The following is a 20,426-nucleotide window of genomic DNA, read 5'->3' as shown; positions in this document are numbered from 1 at the left end:
AAAAATACGTGTACTGGGAAAAAATTGATAGACTGGCACGAAGTTAGTATGAAAAATTTGAAATTTTTACCTTACACGTTACCATTGCCAAGAGAGCTCGACTATATATAATTTGCCTTAGCTATTTATTTACCTAATTATTTATTATCGCTTCCCAATATCATAAGTCACAATAAACATTGTTATAATATTAGATTGATAATGTACGAAATTTATTGTGCATTTTACATATTGTTAAATTTAAATAATAAAACAAAAATAAATATAAAAAAAAAAAAAAAATCTTCTTTATTTGAATGTTTAATGATATTTGAATAAAATAATCATAAAATTATAAGCACAATTCTTAAAGAATTCGCTATTTATTGGCGAATAAAATTTCATATTAGAAAAACGATGGTACGTTATTTTACAACTTTTTTTTGCCTTTCGTTGAATATTAAAATTAACCCTTATTATTATTATTATTACTAATATATTCATCATTGGGCAAAAATGTTATTTACTAATTTAATGCAAAACATTATTATTATTATTATTTTATTTAATATCCTCAATTGGTCGATGCTGATAAGTACATAATGTACGATAGAAATTTTATCACAATTCTTTTCGTACAAAAGCTTTTAATTATTCTAATTTTACGCATAAATACAAAAACAAATAAAAGTACATAATTCATATAATGTAATTTTTAATAGAATAATATTATTATTATACATGACGCTCTTACAAGACGCGTGATAGATATCGGTTGAATATAATTGTAAACTATACGTTAAAAATCTTTATACTTGAACTATTTATGTAACGATAATCTTTATATTGTTTATAAAACATCTCGTGCGATACTCATCGACGAAAGTCTTATGCTTTCAAATTTCATATTATACGTATATTATTAATCTGTTCCACATACGAGTGAGAGCAGAAATAGAAGCAGACATTATTAAGAAAGACGACAAAAGAGGGGCTTGAAATAAAATAAAATAACAATCATATTCTTTATATGATACTTTCTATTCAAATTATATAGACACCCTCGCAATTCTCATAATATTTGAGATTAAATATGCGTAGATAGTTGAGTTTGAGATCTTATGCTCACTCAATGTCAATTGTGACGTGAATGCGAATGGGTCAAAGTGTCAGATTAGGGTTAGATTACAAGTCACAGTATAGAATTGTTTATTAGATTGCGAGTTGCCGTTTCATACATTGTTTTCTCTTTAAAAATTGATTGGATTACCTTGTTATACAATGTTTGCCACTTATTGCAGAACATTAAAAACCAATGTCAATGTAAGTTATGTTGATTTTTAAATTTGGTATATTAAGTTTTAATCGTTTTCTTGGAGAGAATATGTTTTTTCGTATTCGTTGGGTTACATATATATTTCCTTCCTTATGCACTTTCAGTTTGTATCGATATTACAAAGATTAGAATCTACACTGGTCATAGCTGAACACAATAACGAAGCAGTCTCACCGATTACTCAAAATGCTTTAACGGCAGCGAAAAAGATCGGTGGTGATATAACGGTATTGGTTGCTGGAACAAAGTGTGGTCCTGTGTCGGAGAAGATTAGCAAAGCCAAAGACGTGGCTAGAGTTCTCGTTGCTGAAAGCGACGCCTTCAAGGGTTTTACACCAGAATCATTGGCTCCGCTAATTATCGCTACGCAGAAACAGCATAATTTCAGCCATATTGTAGCTGGAGCTAGTGCCTTTGGGAAAGCTCTTTTACCTAGAGTATGTATTAATTCATATTATATGTTTATTCGATGTGATTAAACAAATTTATAATAAATTTGTATGAACAAGTAACGGCGTAAGACAATACGTCTTACAATGTCGTCTTAATCAGAAAAATAAATACACAATGGTAAGATTGCTTTTTCAACTTTTCTTATCTAGTCGTTGATTCAGAAACAATCGAGAGAGCTTAAGTACATCAATTCTATTTTAAATCATTCGACTTTATGTGCACTACAATGCGTAACCGCATAATGTGATTTTGTGCTACTTTTTGCAGGAACGTGTAAATTTTAAATTTTGACGTGACAAATTAGCTCTACAATTGTTACGTTATACCTGTCCAACACTCTATACTTATTGAACATGTTTATTATAGCGTGCATTCGTAATAGCAACACATTATCAAATTGAGATTAACGTTCTAAAATTTAATTTTATGATAAATTCGTTGATCCGTAAAAAAAAAACTTTATAAATATATTGATTATCTTAGGTAGCGGCGAGTCTTGACATTTCTCCAGCGAGCGATATCATTGGAATTACATCAGCCGATACCTTTGTAAGGACAATCTATGCTGGAAATGCGATTCAGACCTTGAAGATTAAGGATGCAATTAAAATAATTTCCATCAGGGGCACGTCGTTTGAACCGGCAGCTCTAGAAGGTGGAAGTGCAAAGATCGAGCAGGCTCCAGCCGGTGATTACAAGTCGACTCTGATTGAATTCGTTTCGCAAGAGCTTGCCAAGTCTGACAGGCCAGAATTGACATCGGCTAAAGCAATCGTGTCGGGCGGACGTGGCTTAAAATCTGCTGATAATTTCAAGCTGCTTTACGATTTAGCCGACAAGTTAAATGCTGCTGTTGGGGCATCTCGTGCCGCGGTCGACGCTGGTTACGTGGCAAACGATTTGCAAATCGGTCAGACTGGGAAGATCGTCGCTCCTGTTAGTAAAAGAAACATCTACATTCTTCATTTTTAATCATAAGTTTATGCTAACGGTGGCAAAGCGAGTCATATTTTCAATGGCCTTGACATATATCGAATGGCAATGAAATTTGCAAGAATTACAATTACATATTCGATACATATCTTAATTCTAGACTCGAGCATTGTCAGAAAAGCCATGTACCACGTAACACACGAGAAATAAATATGATTTGCCACTTTGCCAATTATGCATGTCCTCGATACAATTCCTAACCATCATCCGCATGATAAATTAAAAGCATAAAGATTCCCAATCGATAAATCAAACCCTCTATTATTTAATCCACACGCATGCACTCATATTTTTGTCTTTCTATCTATCTTATTTCACACAGAATCTATACATCGCGGTTGGAATCTCAGGTGCCATTCAACACTTGGCTGGAATGAAGGATTCCAAAACGATCGTTGCCATAAATAAGGATCCGGATGCACCGATCTTCCAAGTAGCCGATTACGGATTAGTGCAAGATCTATTCAAAGCCGTGCCCGAATTGACCGGAAAATTGTAATTACCCCTTCCGACGATTTATAGTACCACGGGTCTTATAGGAAGATAAATAATCCAGAATGTAAATTTTCTTCGATTGCTTCGGAGTTGACGTTCAATAAGAATAACTAACATGCGAGCAGCATTATTTTTAAAATAACAACAACTCGCGGGCGCACATATATATATATATATATATATATATATATATATATTTGCATGCATACACGCATGCACGCATAAACGTATACACGCCCGCACACATATATAAAAATATATTTTTGTATTGTCGTTATTCAAAAATAAAGTTTACAACATGGTCAAACGGTCGCTCCATCTTAATTACGATACCTTATTGCATCCCTAAACCTCCATTATAACGCAAGCAAACGGCTTATTATTATGAAAAACAACCGCTCGAGCCCTTCCCAGCCCCCTAACCGCTCAAAGCCACCCGATGAACAACGGTGAACTTGCGCGCCTCCGTCCAACACATCGATAGGCCAGCCGGTGTCAGTGTGTGGGTGCACAGATGAGCGCGCCTTCGATTCAAATTGGCCAAGGGCGTTGAAAACGTCGTCGTTCGATCAGCTTCGAAGCCCAAGTTCTCCTTGAGAGAGTTAAAGAGAGGACAACGGGACATCGGTGACAGGGTCGAGCACCAGTCCCGGTTGTCCCGGGCTCTCGGGGATATCACGACGACGGCGCGCGACTCGAGCCCTCGGGCCAATAGGCAGTGACCCTCGGCCAATAGCCAATACGTCGGAGTTGCCGAGTCGCAGTCGATCGGCCAATGGCGTCACTCGGCGCCTCTCACGTGAGCGATTTTCGTATTATTCGTATTTACGGTTGCCTAGCCAGTCGCGTATTTCCCCAGGGGTGCAGGCGGCTGCGAAGGTGCGCCTAGGCGGTTATCGCTGCTACTATAGGTAGCTCGGGCCTTCCTGCCCCGGCGCCGTTACCCCAGGTAGTAACCGGCGGTGGCTCGGCCCTCGGTAAGCCTCGTGCCCGGGAGTTGGCTGTTCGCGCTTATATGGCTTATTGGGGATGAATGGATGATCGGCTGGCGTGAGGGAGCCCCTGATAGGCAGCCAGCCCCGCTCGACGACGGATGCGATGGAAGACTTTAACGATGGTATGGACGGGAAACTGGCGAGCAGGATGCGGAAAGTCAATTACGATCAGTTCCATACCCTCGTCAAGATGCACTTGTCCTTCGAGCTGGATCTCAATACCGAGGAGTAAGGGACGCCTTTTAAATATTATGTGACTGTATTATGGGCTGACGCCCTTCATTATCATTGGATTATTTTTTTTAAGTCTGTCTTTTTTTTTTTTCTTTCTTTCTTTCTTTCTTTCTTTCTTTCTTTCTTTCTTTCTTTCTTATTTCTTTTTTTCCCTCTCAAAATACCCGGAGGAAACACCGATGGTTAAATTTATAGCCATTATCGTACGTGCGCTAATAGTATGCAGTCTTGCTGCTACCTGTCATTATCATTATTGTCAAAATATTATTATTGTTGTTGTTGTTGTTGTTGTTGTTGTTGTTGTTGTTGTTGTTTGCTACGAGACTTTGTAAGCAAAGATCTTTAGCCATATTCAACGCCAACAAATTCCTTTTGCACTTTTGAAAATCAATGCTTGCTCTGTGGAACTTTAAGCCTGCGTATACTTTTCGTTACTATTGCCTCGCTATTCCAAATTAATATTATTAAATATAATAATATTTTCCCTCTACTTACTAATCTTTATGCTTTGAGAAATTTTAGCGACACTTAAACGTTTAGATAACGTAGAGAATTTAGTAATAATTAATGTAAAATTTTGTATTCTACAGAAACGATATGGTAGCGGAGAAAGCGAAACTTAGGAAATGGAGTATACCACATTTCTCAAAGAAATTTAAGTCGACGCCAATTTTACAGAAGGGACCAGAGGGAGCAGCTTTGACGAAGGAAGGAATCAATCAAGTGAAACAGTTGGTAGAATATTTATCCAAAGAACACTGTAAGTCTAAGCACGTTTACACATGGGTGGATTAGAAGCGGTGCAAGTTAACACGCTTTGCTTTCGCGTTCTAGGTATTATTCAGGAAGGTATTTTTAGGCGCACTGGAAAACTTACGAGGCAACAGGAATTAAAGAATGCATTATATCAGGGCTTACGGCTTGATCTCGACGAAGGGAGGTTTAGCGTTCACGACTACGCATCTGTTTTGAAAGGATTTTTAGCCGACCTCCCAGAGCCACTGTTAACCGATCTTCATTATCCTGCTCACTGCCAAATAGCTGGTACATAACTTTTTCATCCTTTAATCGTGGAGCAATATTTTTATACGTATAATTCCTTAATGAATAATCGATCGTTAATTATTTATTAACGAGCCTGATCGAATAAGCTCCTGCTAAATGCATAATTCTTATTTTTCTTTTCATTAGAATTGAGTAGTTCCAGCAGCAATGGCAACGACTGTAGACTCTTAAGATCTCTTCAGTTACTTTTACTTCTCCTGCCACCACCAAATAGAATTGTATTGAAGCACATTCTCCATCTTCTAAATAAGACTGCGGCACATGAAAATAGTAATAAAATGAACTGTGATACTCTTGCAACTCTGTTTACTCCGCACTTGCTGTGCCCAAGGAAGCTCTCTCCAGAGGCACTCCACGTGAACTCGCAGAACTTGTCTGGATTAGTTGCCTTCATGATTAAGACGGGAAATAATCTTTTCGATATTCCGCCAAAGCTATCGACCGACATAAGAGCGTTTTGGATAGAACAGGAAAAGAAGTTATTAAGTCCTCAAAAAGCCGACGTAAGTATCATACATTTGACGCACGAACTGAGCAAATCAATGGTGAACGTGAGCTCCTACTGGTGCAGAGTACATCGTCTCCCTTATATATACTGGCAGATCGAAATTTTTTAAATTGGACGCTTTGTAAATTATATAAATTATTGTTGACGTGCGGAAAATATGGGATTTTAAAAACATGCGTATTTTAAAGGCTTCTCAGAAATAAATTATGAGATGGCGCAATTGCATTTGTACCACGCCACTCTCCCATCAATTGGAATTTATTCGAATCGTCTAACTAATTACATTCGACCATCTATTATGGATTATTTGCCATTCTAAACGCACAATCTCTCGAGCATAGGCCCGATCTTACTCTCTCTCTCTCTCTCTCTCTCTCTCTCTCTCTCTCTCTCTCTCTCTCTCTCTCTGTGCGCGCGTGTGGGTATACAGCAGCACAATATTTTGCGCACTCTTACGTATGAGGGATTTGTCCTATGGAAGTTGCCCCCTGACGTGACAGGCATTTGTCAAAAAATCAAGGCTTAATGACTTTGAATGTAATACAATTAAATGCACGATGCAGAAATTCCAAGGTCGGTGAAGATTTTATGGGCCTCCTCTCTTTCCCAGCCGAACGAGTCAACGACGGATGCGACTGACACGGCCCACACCGTCTTCAGTTTCGTCGATCGTAACTTGACGGCGAAGGCCACCGCGGCTCAGGACACGCAGGCGGCCCTGGCCCAGCTCTACGCCCACATACAGTCGATGCCGGAATCGGCCAAGAAGCGCCGGCTAGTCAAGCAGTTCAACAAGGAGAACGGCCAGGGCACGCCACGCCACGTCAAGAACAGCGCAGCCTCCAAGAGCTTCGGCGACTCCATAAAGAAGCGCATCTTCCAGAAGAAGCTTCTCAATCACAAGAAGATCATTGACGTTAAACTCGGGTGCAACTTCAGCAGGTCGAGCAGTGAGGAGAATATCATATCGAGCGTGAGTATATCGTCCTTGGGAAGGAGCACGTGTATCTTGTCTCGTGCGCTTCCTTCATCAGCTCAACCGGCTAAGCTCTTATTAATAGCATGAACGTTTATCGCATCTTCCTTATCCACGTCACACCCCCGCACCCATCCCCCTCATTCTCTCTCACAATCTCTCAATCTCTCGCTTGGCAATTAATACGCGAGCCGCCTGTGATTAACGAATTGGATGCCGTAGTCGACGCAGTTGTCGCAAACGGAGCTTTTTCACTTCCTTGGTATTTGCGGCGGCGGCGGCGGCGGCGGCGGCGGTGGCGGCGGCGTCGGCGAGTTGACGAGGGAGAGTTGGGGATTGGGAGAAGGCGACGAGTGGGAATTTCTTTAAGAATTAGAGTGCCTTAGCGAGCTTTCAAAATTACTAACAAAGGCTACTACTTACTCGCTTACTTGTTTCCGGGGCGCGCAGAGCCTCGAGGGCTCGTTACTTCTGCCCAAGCTGCTGAGCAAGTCGGAAGACGAGCTCAGCGACCTAGAGGGCTACGAACTCCTCAAAGCGAAGCACATGAGCAACAGCACTGGCAACCTCGAAGCACCCGGTACGATGATGACAACAACGACAACAATGACGACTACGACGACGACGACGACGACGCCTACAACGACAACGACAACGACAAAGTTAAAGAAGAAGAAGAAGAAGACGACGACGACGACGACGACGACGACGACGACGACGACGACGACGACGACGACGAAGCTCACAGCATCGGCGCCCTCATCGCTCAAACACCAGAAGCCACAGCATCGACCCAAAGTCATTCTCAGGAGCTTCGCGAGCATCGACGAAAGCCCGACGAGCCCGAGGGTGGAGACGAGCGAGGAACTCATCGAATCGACGCCGCGCTTCCTGAGGCACCGTAGCGAGCCGCCCGACATGTATTCGCGTCGTGCGAGTCACGAGGGTGAGCTCGCGAGGCAGGCCTCGGACCCAGCCCTACCCAGCTACATAGCCCCGCTCGATACGATCGAGCGCGCCGAGCCCGAAGAGCAAGAGGAGGAGGAAGAGGAAATAGAGGAGGAGGATGAGGAGGAGGATGAGGAGGAGAAGGAGAAGGAGAAGGTGAAGGAGAAGGAGAAGGAGAAGGAGAAGAAGGAGAAGGCGGCGACGGCGACAACGATGACGACGGCATCGACGGCATCGACAGCTACCTTAGCCATTGTCCCGGGCCTTCGGCTTTCACCCGCGACCCGTAGCCGACTTGGCTACCTTTACGCCGCCCAGACCTCCACGCCCTCCAATCTCCTGAGAAAGAGTCTGGCTGCGAACGAGTACGTGCTGACCCCCATCACGGACGACGACCAGAGCATGAGCCCCATCACTCAGAGCACCACCAAGATGACCAAGGCCATGCAGGTACGGCTAAAAAGCGGCTTTCGCATGACGCAACGCACTGGCGCTTTCGTTGTTTAACTGTTTAAAGTCTTGTAGCATCTCGCTTCGCTGCTATAATAAAGTGCACAGCTTTTTAATGTCACCTAGTGCTATTAAAAGTGCGAATTATGGTAAAGTGCGATGACGATGGTAATTGGAGAAGGGGCCATTAAAATATTGGCAAACGATATATTTCTTGTAGGTTTATATTGCTGAGGCTGAGATATTGTTTATAATATCGATCGGGGAAATGAATAATGGAAATATCGTAAAGTTCGTTGAGAATGAAGGAAAATTTGCATATTTAATTGTCACTTTGCTTGCCTAATGTTTCGCTTAATATACCGAAACGAAGAGCTTTTCAAAAGCTTTTCAATTGAGTTCTCGATTTTGCCTCGGATTATACACGCATAAATGAAATTTTACCTTCAATGTATTAGTTAATATACATTATTCAATGTAACAGTTAATATTGACATTGTTCGTGTATTTTTTTTTTTTTGTTTTGTTTTGTTTTGTTTTGTTTTGTTTTTCTATATGAACATTTGGGCAATATTAGCTTGTATATAACTATTTGTCATTTGCCTTAGGAAACAATGATGACGCCAAGATCTCGGAAACCAGTCATAATGATTTCTGCCTCGAATCTCTGTGGTCTCGCCACCTTAAACGACTGCTCAATGCAATATAATTCAACCAGCAGCTTACAGACTCCGAATTTCGATTTCATCAATAGGAATAGTTGTGCTTCCATTCTTGAAGAATCACCGCTAACCTCGAGCTCGGATTTCATTGCAAATTCAAATGCCGGTGAAAATAAAGAAAATATTGAAAAAGTCGATGCCCTTCCGGTGCTTCGACAAGGCTCGCCCGCGTGCTTGGACGACGATATGCACGGTAGTACGATGCAAAAAAGTACGATCGTCTCGACGACCAATACTTTTAAGGAGTACTATTTGTCGAGGAGCGTCCTGACCGCCAGTCCGGTGGATCTGAGTTTTACGTCGAGGACTGGTGACTTCGAGCAGTCCGAATCCGACTTAAATATCTTGGCCGAAGAGGGGAACAATCCAAGTTCGGATACCTCGGGAATAGCGTCGGGGAGTACGAATAGCATGAACAATTCGACGGAGAAGGTGGACGAGGCGATAACGTCACCGAGGAAACGTTGCACAAGCCTACAGCGCAACGACTCCAAGCGCTCGATAAAAGACGATTTAATTTGCGATAAATTAAAAATGAACAATAAGATCTTGAAGCAAAAGCAGCTTAGCGAGTCCATATTGAGTTCTATTAAAGTTAAAGATTCTCTTCCAGAAACGTCATTTTGATATAATTTTATGCATGGAGAATGATGACGATCTAATGACTAATGACGATTTATTGTGAATGTTACATTTGCCACTTTTATATATTAAGCATATCAAAATTGTTTAGATATGTCTTTACTCCTCGTTTCTCGTTATTAAAAAGTAAAAGAAAAAGAAAAAATTTTCTTACCATTAAGTCATAATAATCGTTAAGCGTGTAAAAAATCTGTCTTGCTATGTAATTTAGCAAACTGTTATGAAATGATTTTTTTTCAATACGATCATATGACTAAAAGAAATGATAAAATTGTATGTTAATATATTTTTCATATAAATTGTATTTATTACGTATGTAGACTACTAATTCCATGACATCTTTATGAAAATTGACTTTTTCATACAAGTAATTAAATTAGTATATATATTTTTTTTAATAATAATTATCCATTTTTGTCATACATTTGATAAAGACTATAATCGATTGATCAACTGCAATTCACAAGTACTGGAGAGTCTCGGATGTTAGAGATATTTTTTTATTACTTTAATGTAAATGTATGATGGATTGTTTCTATGATAAAAATATATGTTCCATGAAAAGTAAATGCGTCTTATTTTTACCAAACGGAATAAATAATTAATAAAAAAATCGAAAATTACTCAAAAAAAAGCTTCTATTTGAAGCATACTTATTATATATTTCTATCAATTATTACAGGAAAATACAAAATTATTAATATTTACATTTTTCTAAATAAACATGATACTGACATACATAAGCATATTTTAAATAGTAGCATCGATAATATTTCTAACTTTTTACAATATATTTCCATACTTTTTTCACCTTTTAATTTTTAAATTGTAAATGATTATTTAAATAATAATAATAATTGTTTGTTTGTGTGTGTGCGTGTGCGTGCGTGCGTGTGCGTGCGTGTGTTTAAGAAACGATAGAGTAAAATCCGGGTCTTAATGGATTCGATTGTATTAGTAAGTAAACTGATGTTTGAGCTAAGAAATAGTATCAAATTTTTACATTATTAAAATTTTAAAGGAGTCGAGCTCGGTTCTTAGCTTGGATTGATGCAAATTATCAAACGACGAATGTAAATTTTAGGCCATTGTCTTCGGTCAGAACATGTCGTCGTGGCCCAAGTCGGGTATATACGACAAGCCACGATCTTTTAATGCTTTGTTCATTAATCGTTCCTGGTCTTGCTTCAATTCTTGTTCTCTTCTTTGAGCATCAAGAATATCATCGACTGAAACTTCCGATAGAGGTAAATTTTTCTCTTTATCCTTGTCCTACAAAAATGAGACTTTTGTTAAGCCATCTGTTCAAAAATTAGACATTAATATTATAAGCTTACTATTTCCCCTAATAAAACTACATTCTCTCCTCTAACAATAAAAACTCCTCTGGGAATATCACCGTACTCTTTGCCAACGTGGATCCTTTCAATAGTACGATGAAGAACTAAATTTGCAAACTGATCGACACTCCTAAGATATCCAATTAACGTTCTGCCGTCTCTCAGCAAAACCATTAATTTTTCTATAAAAAAAAATTCAAACACAATACATAACGAAGATCGATCTTATTTTTTTTCATCTCCTAATCATGTAAGATAATGCATGTAAATCAAATAATAAATTGACAATCGCACAAGCCAAGCACGTTAATGTAAGCTTCATTATTAAAGGGGATTAATTGCATTAATGACATCAGCACGTAATCATTGTACTTTGAAATTAATTTCATATGATTAGAGATTCGTTTGGCCTCGCAAAACCTAACCACAAAATCAAACAAGAGACTAAAACAATTATTATTAAAAAGAATAAAACGTACTGTCAAGTTCCTCGAGGAGCGAGGCAGTGCCTGGAACGACGTTCATTTTTTATATGATTGCTTGTGCATTCGCTTAAGAATTTCAAAACATAACAAACAGTGAGCAATTTAATTTGGAATTGTAAACTTGGCTAAACAAGAGGAAAACGACGTTTCAGGTCGACGCATTACTGGTTCAACGTTACCAAGCGGATATCTGCTTTACATCGCAATTCCTATCTTGGTTACATTATATTCGTGATTAACCAAAGAAATTTTAAATATCAACTTTTCATAATTGTACGCTCTACTTGTGATTCTTTTCCATCTCAAGGTGCATTCTTCTCCCCCCCCCCCCTCCCGTTATTAATTATCAACATTTATAATAAACAACTTTTTTTTTTTTTGCTTAAGCAAATTCTAATTTACTAATGCAATTATATATTGCTCGAACAAATAGCACATTAACAAGCATATTTACAAAATTACTTTACATTTATGTCTAATTATTGCTCAATTTTAATCGTATTAATTCACATATGCATTTTCGCGCAATTGCAATTGCACACTAACGCATTTTCAATACTACATAACACATGCTTAATATATATATATATATATATATATATATATATATATATATATATACATATATATATAAACACATATGCACACAATTGTTGATAAAGTTGTAGTTGCAGAAGTAGAAGCATTACATAAAATATATGAAATAAACTAATGTCGATTTATTAATATAATTCATTGAACGTATAATATATATATATATATATATATATATATATAAATGCATGTAAATTGTAAATTGTAAATTAAATGTAAACTTTTACTCCTATCTATTCATAAATTTCGTAACTTTACAAGACTGATTTAAAGAGTTAATTTAATCAATTACTATTAACACAATAAAATTAATTATTAATATGAATTCAAGGATAAATTAAACAGCAAATATTTTTTACCCTAAAATTTTACGAACTACGTTACCATTAAATGCAGAATTTGCCAAAAACACTATTTCTATTCAGCGTTGAAATAACATTTCATTACCATCCATACGATATATGTAAAGCAATTTTTGACTGTCAATATATAATAATAGCAATAAGAATAATTTATAAGTTATTTAAATCTTCATACACGATATAAGTTAATATTCAATTTTACTTGCTATAAAGATTTTTTTATTTCAATTTTCGTTAGACTATGTGTATTATGCTTATGTGCATTATCAGTAGAGAATTCATAAACATTTATTATGTGCACGATAGGAGAGTTTAGATTTATTGATTTAATTATTTTTTTTCTTCAATTTACACAGGATTTCATTCAATTTTCAAAAATTAATACAGTTGGCTTTTTCCTATTTTGAAAGGAATATTTGTTTTTCAATAAGCCACCTTAATTTGTAACAGATTTTTTGTAATATTTAAATGATGTTTTCTTTCATTCTTCCTCTTTTTGTTTTATGAATTAAAGATAATTTATTTTTATTAATTTTATCATTTATAATGGAAAAAGATTTTTTTGCATGTTACATTCTTCCATAAATATTTACATGTCGTCGCCATAATTTCGTAAATAAATAAAATAAAAAAAAAAAAATAAACATACATATATTGTGAATTATTTCTCAATGATTACTTTATCAAAATTAATTTTATTTTCTCTTAATAATTACGTTAATGAAGCATTTAAAACTTTCAGTAGCGATATTACGTAGATAACTTTAATGATTAATAATTCCATGAATTTGCACATCAATGTTACTACTCGTTTTTATTCATTTTTATTTTATGAAATTAAATTTGTTATAATTTTTATTGACTATTTTGTATATTGGAGGTAGAAGCAAGTCTATATATAATGATTATGTAAGTAAATGCTTTGAAAAAAAAAATTATCTTAAAAATTTATAATTATTAATACGTAATTAAATTTCCTCGACCTAAATTATCGACTTTGTTTCATAATTATTATAGCTTTTAAAACTATTGGATAATGAATAATGCAGCGATTACATTTTCAAATTAATCTGCCCTTCTTACAAACACAACATTTACACACACATTTGTAATTTTATTAAAAACATCGCTATTAATAATATTATTACATTAGTATTTTAAATGTTATCGATACATAAATAAATTTCAAGCTCAATCGCATTAACCATAAACAATAGCCAATTTTTTTACAATTATTAACAATTTTGAATAAAATATCATACACAATATCATCTTAATTTAAATGATTATAATTATATTCGGAAATTTGGTACTATTTATTCCTTTTGTAATACTAAATTATACGCTTTTATCGTGAATTATTAATTTACTGAGAAACAAAATTTAATAATTAATTAAAAATACTTGCTATTTAGCTCATATTAGATCTTAAATAATATTAACTTAAAGGATCTTGTCGTATACGTTACTTTGGTGGAATTAAAAATGTTAATCCACTGAGGTTTAGCCAGCATAATAAAGCAATTGAAACACAAATGTTTATATAAAAATATATATTTGGAAAATTAGTTTTATATAAAAGAATTATATTTACAATATAATTAATTGTCCATTGTATGAGTTTCGCGCATAAACGCATGCTCATGCCACGCTTATGTTTAACTGATAATTTGCATTAACGGCAGTTCTAATAAAATTTAAATAATTATAAACCCTGGTAAATACATCGGGGAAACCTCTAGCGCAAGGTATGCAGAACGAGGCAATACCAACGATTTTATCTTCGATAATTAATGGACCACCACTATCAGCCTATTAGATAAAAAAAATATTAATTATATTAATTTTAATTACGGGCACAGGAAGTTAATAATAATTGCTCGAATTCTTATGAATTTTACCAGAATATATGTTCGTACGTTCGTATGCATGTATGTATGTATGTATGTATGTATGTATGTATGTATGTATGTATATGCAGATGATGTATGTACGTTGTGTATAAATATATATTTACAATTGTATTTGTTGGAAATGCTAAAGAAATAATTATCCATATGTTTAGTGCGTAAAGGATAATATGGAATGTAAAATATCGATAATTTGATAAAAGGAAATGAAAAATTATTGTGATAACGATGTCGCAATATTATCATTCGATATTGCACAAGAAACTTACCAAACATACACCAAATTTCGTATTACCGTCGGAACAAATATGCTCGTCATAAATCGGAAGATGAATTTTTTCCAAGCATTTCGTGTTTTTTATAATTTTAACCGAAGCTTTTCGCAATACCATGGAATAAACTTTTGACGGAAAGATTATTAGTCCCCAGCCGAGAATTTCAGCGTTAACTTCAACTTTAACATCGTCAGCTTGAATTATTCCATTCTTTTGATGGACATTAAATTCAATTTCTTTATTCAACTAGAAATTCAAAATTATTAAAAATTCAATACTAAATCCGAACGATTCATCTATTACAATAGCATTTTACAATTTTTAGAGAGAAAAGAAATTTTAGTCGCGATTTTTGCGCTACGATTTTTTTTCTTTTCTTTAATTGTGCTTTTCATTCATGTTGGTTTAGAGAAATAATATTAAAAATTGCTTGTGTATTTATTGATAATTTATGTTCATAATATTATTACGCGTAATGTGATGTATCAGAATATGAATAATGAGATTTTTCAGCTTACTGTAATAATTGCAATGTCATGTCTGCTGCCCTTGCCCGGCGAATTATATCCTGTGAAATGGGGATGGATTCTCACAGACTCGATATCGTAACCCTCGGAGTAGATGGATACCGAATAATTACTTCCCACGTAGATTCTTATGATTGAGTAATCTTTTTCGAATAGACAGTGGGCCGCCGTGAGTATGTGCCGTTTGGTGATTATGGATCCACCACAGAAATGTTTATTCGTTGTTAAGTTTCTTAATGATGACAAAAATGGAAAGTCCTTTATGTCTGCCACGGTACCTCCGATAATCTTCTGTCTTTTACACAAAATACCTATAGATGTTTTGATTATTTTTTTTGTTTTTTTTTTTTTGTTTTTTCTTTTTTTGTTTAAATTCTGTATTAATTATCCGTAGTGAGTGATAATAAGACTCTGGCTGAACTGAATTCCCAGTTATATTATTTATTGACGCTGCAATAGTTAATCATTTCATAGGCTAACTATAGCTTATATATTTTCTACAGATAAATCCACATTTTTTACGTGCCACCTTTCTCTATTAATTAAACGAATATCCGCGGTACTTTTCAATGTTACGAATACTTTTCTACATTAAGCATTTCTATTCTGGCAATATTTTGTTTAACGTCCGAATTCAGTTAATTTGTAATAATGAACTTTTTTTTTCAGAGCTTAGGCAAATAAAGAGAATTTTCAAATAAAAGAAATAATTTTATAACTAGTTGGAATTATTTTTTCTTCTTTTTACTTTTAGCGACAATCAAGCGACAATGGTTATATTTGCATAAGTAATTTTTTCATTTGATAATACGCATCTATTACTTGAAAATATTGTTAAACAATAAGAAACTTTCAGCTTTTCATTCAAGTAAAATGATCAATCTGTGACATGCAATTAAAATATTAATTATAATTTGACATTTTAATTAGAATCACGAGTAATAAACGAGAATTTATGCAGTGTTTTTAATGTATTCCAAGGCTGTATTTTACATACAATTTTAGTTATTATTTACATAAATAAGCTTTCTTTTTATTCAAAATTTATTAAATTTCATACATTACAATTGTACATCTGTGGAATTCTCTGTCTATTCAATTATTATGAATTATATCCAATTAATTAAAAACATGATTTCTAAAGTATAAAATTTATGTGAGTTTTTAGATTCATAGAAATTTATATTTTCATATATATAAAAATTTTTCTAAATTATACGTAAGAAAATGATATTTATTAAAAAAACAAAAACAATAATTAATTTTGAATTTATATTTTATATTTTTATGATATTATTAAATTATTTTATTTATATGTTTATTATCAAATTATGAATTATTTATTATCAATTATAGTAAAATTGTACCTTTCTATGTTATTCTATTTTATTGTACTAGTAAAAAAAAAAAAAAAAAAAAAAAAAAAACCCGACTTATCGCTAAAACAATATCTGGAAAATTTTTTAACTTTGAACATAGATTTTAAAGTTAGTTCAAACAAATCTATTTGAACCACTAATATCTATTCTACGGAGAAAGGCGAATATACATATAAAAAAAAAAAAATTATTTTATTAGATTAAAAGTTCTTACAAATGCCTTTGCTTACAAATATTTCCATATGCTATTCTGCACATTGTACTGTATAATTATATAAATATGTAATGAAATCCTAAAATCGAAATATAATTGGTCGTATTTATTATTTATGTTGAAGAATCTCTCTTTATTCACTATAGTTAAATTAATTCACAGTATTACTGAAAAATATCGAATTGATATGGATTAGTTTATTACGTAGATAATAAACAATATAGTAAATGTTTAATTTTCCATCAATTAAGAATCTTATAATCATAACATTTTGTGTTTGTATTATAAAATGTAATATGAATTTTGTCGTTATTATGTAATATAGATTTATTACTTTTTTCTAGCTTGTCTTGGATTTTTATACCGACATTTATAGACTTTTTTGTTTATTTCCTAGTTCATTTGACATTTCTATGTTTCTATAATGGAAAAAAATATTAAAGTAACTTTATTATTGGTTGACCACAATATAGTCAGGTTTATTTATTTATTTTTTTTTTATTACCATTACCATGTATTACTATTTATATGTACCATGTGTACTGTTATATCATTGCGGTATCAGCAACATAAAACCAAAATGGGTAATAAAATATTTTATTGATATGTAAGTAAAATTCACGTATGTGCAGATGAAATAAAAATTAAATGTCATTGCAAGTATAACCGTTAAATATAGTAGTCTATTGACACAGATTATAATATAAGAATTTTATTCTAATGTAAGCGAATGAAATACAAACATCCAAGATAGTAAACACTATTATTCTATTATAATAATTTCAAAACTCAAATTTTGATATAAGAAATAGGACAGAGTTTCGTGCGCTTAACTATGCCCTACGGATAAATATTTTTATTACGTTATGTCTATTTTGCAAAAAAAAAAAAAAAAAAACCATATTTATGTACAACGATTATCGCTTATGTACTATAAAAGTACAATCGCAGACTAAAAATAAAGTTAACAGGTGAATTTACTCAATAGCTCGAATCAATTTCATTTGAATATTAAATAAAAATAGTAATTATATCCATCAAGACATAAGACGTGATACTGAAAATTTAATATTATTATCGAATTTACTATTAGCAATTGCAATACCAATAAAATTGTTTAAAATCTGATTGATCGTTTTAGCATTTAATCGAATTTCATGGCCTAAAATTTGCTCACAATTACATTTCTTTGTCAATTACATTTGTTTGTTAAATACAAATTATAGTAAATATTTATTATAGTAAATAATTTAAGCTATTGTTTATTTCTCTTATAATAAACCATTGTATCAACACTAAAAAGTGCTATAATTAATTGAGACTCTGTAAATTAAGAGAGAAAAAAGTTTATGAGTGAAAAAATAATGGGAAAATTAATTAACAATTAAATGTAAACTATATTGAATTCAATTGCTCAACTTATTTTATAATTTGTTATCAATGTCATTTAAAACAATGGGAATAATTTCATAGAAAAATCCTGGCCATACGTATAATAATAGAAATACAAAAGGAACGAAATTGTAGATGCGTGAGAGTGCACGTGTGGCTAAGATTGAGTAGCGTAAAGCGCCAAGATCATTATAGATTCGAATGGTATCGCGTTGATGTAAAATTAATATCGAGATGCAGTCTCAGCAAAATAAAAGTCTCATCGTGTATAAATTGTATAAACATATTGGCACTCGTGCACGCGAGCAAAGTAAATAAGCTCAAGAAGGTAAATGCATTCCTTTGAACTCGCAGATTGAAATATTATATTCCCTTATTTACGAAATTTATTATTTACACTATTTACACTATTTACGAAATATTCTAATTATGAAAATAAATGATTAATACAACACGAAAGCTGAAAACTGTAAATGATTAAGAAAACAATGCAAATACATATATGTAACAACGATTTTTTAATTAATATTATTATTTTTATAGTATACTTTTTATAGTAAAAAATTTTTTTTCTATATATATTTTTATTTATCCGTATTTATTTAATGGTTGCACAAATATTCGTCATGCGAAACCGTAAAGTAACGCAGTGTCGTATTTTAGCGATAACAAAGTCGACTAGACCGTTGCGTAAAAGAAAGATATGAGTCGACGGTAATTAATCGGAGTTTCTCCTACGCCATTATTATTATATATATTGAGAATACCAAAACTAAGAAAGAAGATGCACCTATAATAAGAATTAATTTACAATGGATTGTTAATGTTTTATAAATTTCGAAAATCTAGTCAATTCGTTCAGCTTGCAAAAATTAAAATATGACAATAGATAATTTTTCATTTAAATTATATATATACATATATATAAAACAGGATTGCCTATACCTTTAATGATATTATTAATCTAGTAATAATAAAGAACACTATAAAACTTAAACTCGACACTTAAAGAACAAAAGCAATAAGATCATGAAATAGATTTTTAAAAACAATTTTAAAATATAAGTTTTACTTACTCGTATTTAATGCGAAGTATAATGAAAGCAAAACGTAGAAATTCATTTAGATGTTTTAATGACAAACAGTTAAAATGAACGTTAAACAGCTCTTTTTATATCTAAAATAAATTCTGACTAGATAACATTAATATATTTTGAAATATTTTATTTAATTGCTTTATATCATCTGTACATATATTAATACTATTGTAAGTGAATTATATTTAAAATAATATTTAGATAATTTAAAGACGTAATAGGCCAATTGAGATTTATATTAAAAATGACATTGTTATTAGGCAGATTTATATCTTGCAATATTATGACTTGACATTGAAAAGATATAAAAATATATATGATAATTTTCGATGATTTTATTAATTATAAAATTATCGTGTAAATAACGTAACAATATTTTGAAAAGAATACTCGTAAATTAACATACAATTATTTAATTAAGCGAATTAGTATATATTTATTTTGATTATGTTCTATAATTGTCGCTTTATAATATCTATATATATATATATATATATATATATATATAAATATAAATTATAGATAGTGCTACAGTGCCTCGAAATATAGAATATATATATAAGATATATATATATATTATTTTATGATAAGTTATGTTTACAAATGATTGTTATAAAAATGAATTACAATACTTATAAAGAGAAATATTATAAAAGAAAATGCAATGTTAAATAGTATGGAATAAATAATGGAGAGGGACTGAAAATTTTATAGATTAATAGTAATAACATATTTTACATATACCATATTAATTTGTATTTTTGCTTATACTTAAAATTACAATTACATTCAAACTGTGATAAATCAAATGTTTATCTTAATGCTTATTCTTATTAAGTACATAAGAATGTTGTATGTTTATAAAAAAATAAAAAATAATAATTATAATGTATATAACCTATTAATTAGCAATTTATTATATCTTTTTGATTATATACTCGTGAAATTTCATAATCGTGAAAATGCAATTTTTATTATTAATTTAGCGAATTCTTATACATACGGTTTCTCAAAATTTCTTTTTCAACATTATTATTATTTCTCAATGCATTTTA

The 20,426-nt window shown here is 32.8% G+C and overlaps 5 protein-coding genes across 5 annotated transcripts in view; 3 read left to right on the top strand and 2 right to left on the bottom strand.

The window, feature by feature from the left end:
* The window catches only part of LOC105359942 (adenylate cyclase type 10), a 14,148-nt gene extending 14,101 nt beyond the window's left edge, over window positions 1-47 (top strand). Inside the window, exon 30 of the mRNA XM_011496712.1 lies at window positions 1-47. This exon is cut by the window's left edge and continues 40 nt beyond it. Coding sequence (XP_011495014.1) covers window positions 1-47 — 47 coding nt within the window.
* Window positions 48-1,048: 1,001 nt separating this feature from the next.
* wal (electron transfer flavoprotein subunit alpha wal) lies at window positions 1,049-3,361 on the top strand. The gene is made up of 4 exons (XM_011496186.1): window positions 1,049-1,302; window positions 1,420-1,752; window positions 2,252-2,704; window positions 3,084-3,361. Exons 1-4 carry the CDS (start codon window positions 1,261-1,263, stop codon window positions 3,258-3,260), a joined length of 1,005 nt encoding a protein of 334 aa, XP_011494488.1. The 5' UTR covers window positions 1,049-1,260; the 3' UTR covers window positions 3,261-3,361.
* Window positions 3,362-4,077: 716 nt separating this feature from the next.
* On the top strand, window positions 4,078-10,000 carry LOC105359573 (Rho GTPase activating protein at 54D). The gene is made up of 6 exons (XM_011496188.1): window positions 4,078-4,479; window positions 5,076-5,245; window positions 5,320-5,529; window positions 5,677-6,053; window positions 6,669-7,031; window positions 9,041-10,000. Exons 1-6 carry the CDS (start codon window positions 4,355-4,357, stop codon window positions 9,779-9,781), a joined length of 1,986 nt encoding a protein of 661 aa, XP_011494490.1. The 5' UTR covers window positions 4,078-4,354; the 3' UTR covers window positions 9,782-10,000.
* Window positions 10,001-10,800: 800 nt separating this feature from the next.
* On the bottom strand, window positions 10,801-11,901 carry LSm1 (U6 snRNA-associated Sm-like protein LSm1). Its single transcript, XM_011496189.1, has 3 exons — window positions 11,616-11,901; window positions 11,134-11,318; window positions 10,801-11,068 (listed from the first exon to the last, which is right to left on the bottom strand). The coding sequence occupies exons 1-3, from the start codon at window positions 11,659-11,661 to the stop codon at window positions 10,895-10,897; spliced, it is 405 nt and encodes a 134-aa protein (XP_011494491.1). The 5' UTR covers window positions 11,662-11,901; the 3' UTR covers window positions 10,801-10,894.
* Window positions 11,902-14,200: 2,299 nt separating this feature from the next.
* Window positions 14,201-19,411, bottom strand: LOC105359571 (chymotrypsin-2-like). Its single transcript, XM_011496185.1, has 4 exons — window positions 19,351-19,411; window positions 15,281-15,600; window positions 14,757-15,008; window positions 14,201-14,389 (listed from the first exon to the last, which is right to left on the bottom strand). Exons 1-4 carry the CDS (start codon window positions 19,394-19,396, stop codon window positions 14,219-14,221), a joined length of 789 nt encoding a protein of 262 aa, XP_011494487.1. The 5' UTR covers window positions 19,397-19,411; the 3' UTR covers window positions 14,201-14,218.
* Between the last annotated feature and the right edge of the window lie 1,015 nt (window positions 19,412-20,426).

This window comes from Ceratosolen solmsi, unplaced genomic scaffold, assembly GCF_000503995.2.
Source record: "Ceratosolen solmsi marchali unplaced genomic scaffold, CerSol_1.0 scaffold29, whole genome shotgun sequence".
Taxonomy (NCBI): Eukaryota; Metazoa; Arthropoda; class Insecta; order Hymenoptera; family Agaonidae; genus Ceratosolen; species Ceratosolen solmsi.
This window is presented reverse-complemented; position numbering and strand designations above follow the sequence as displayed.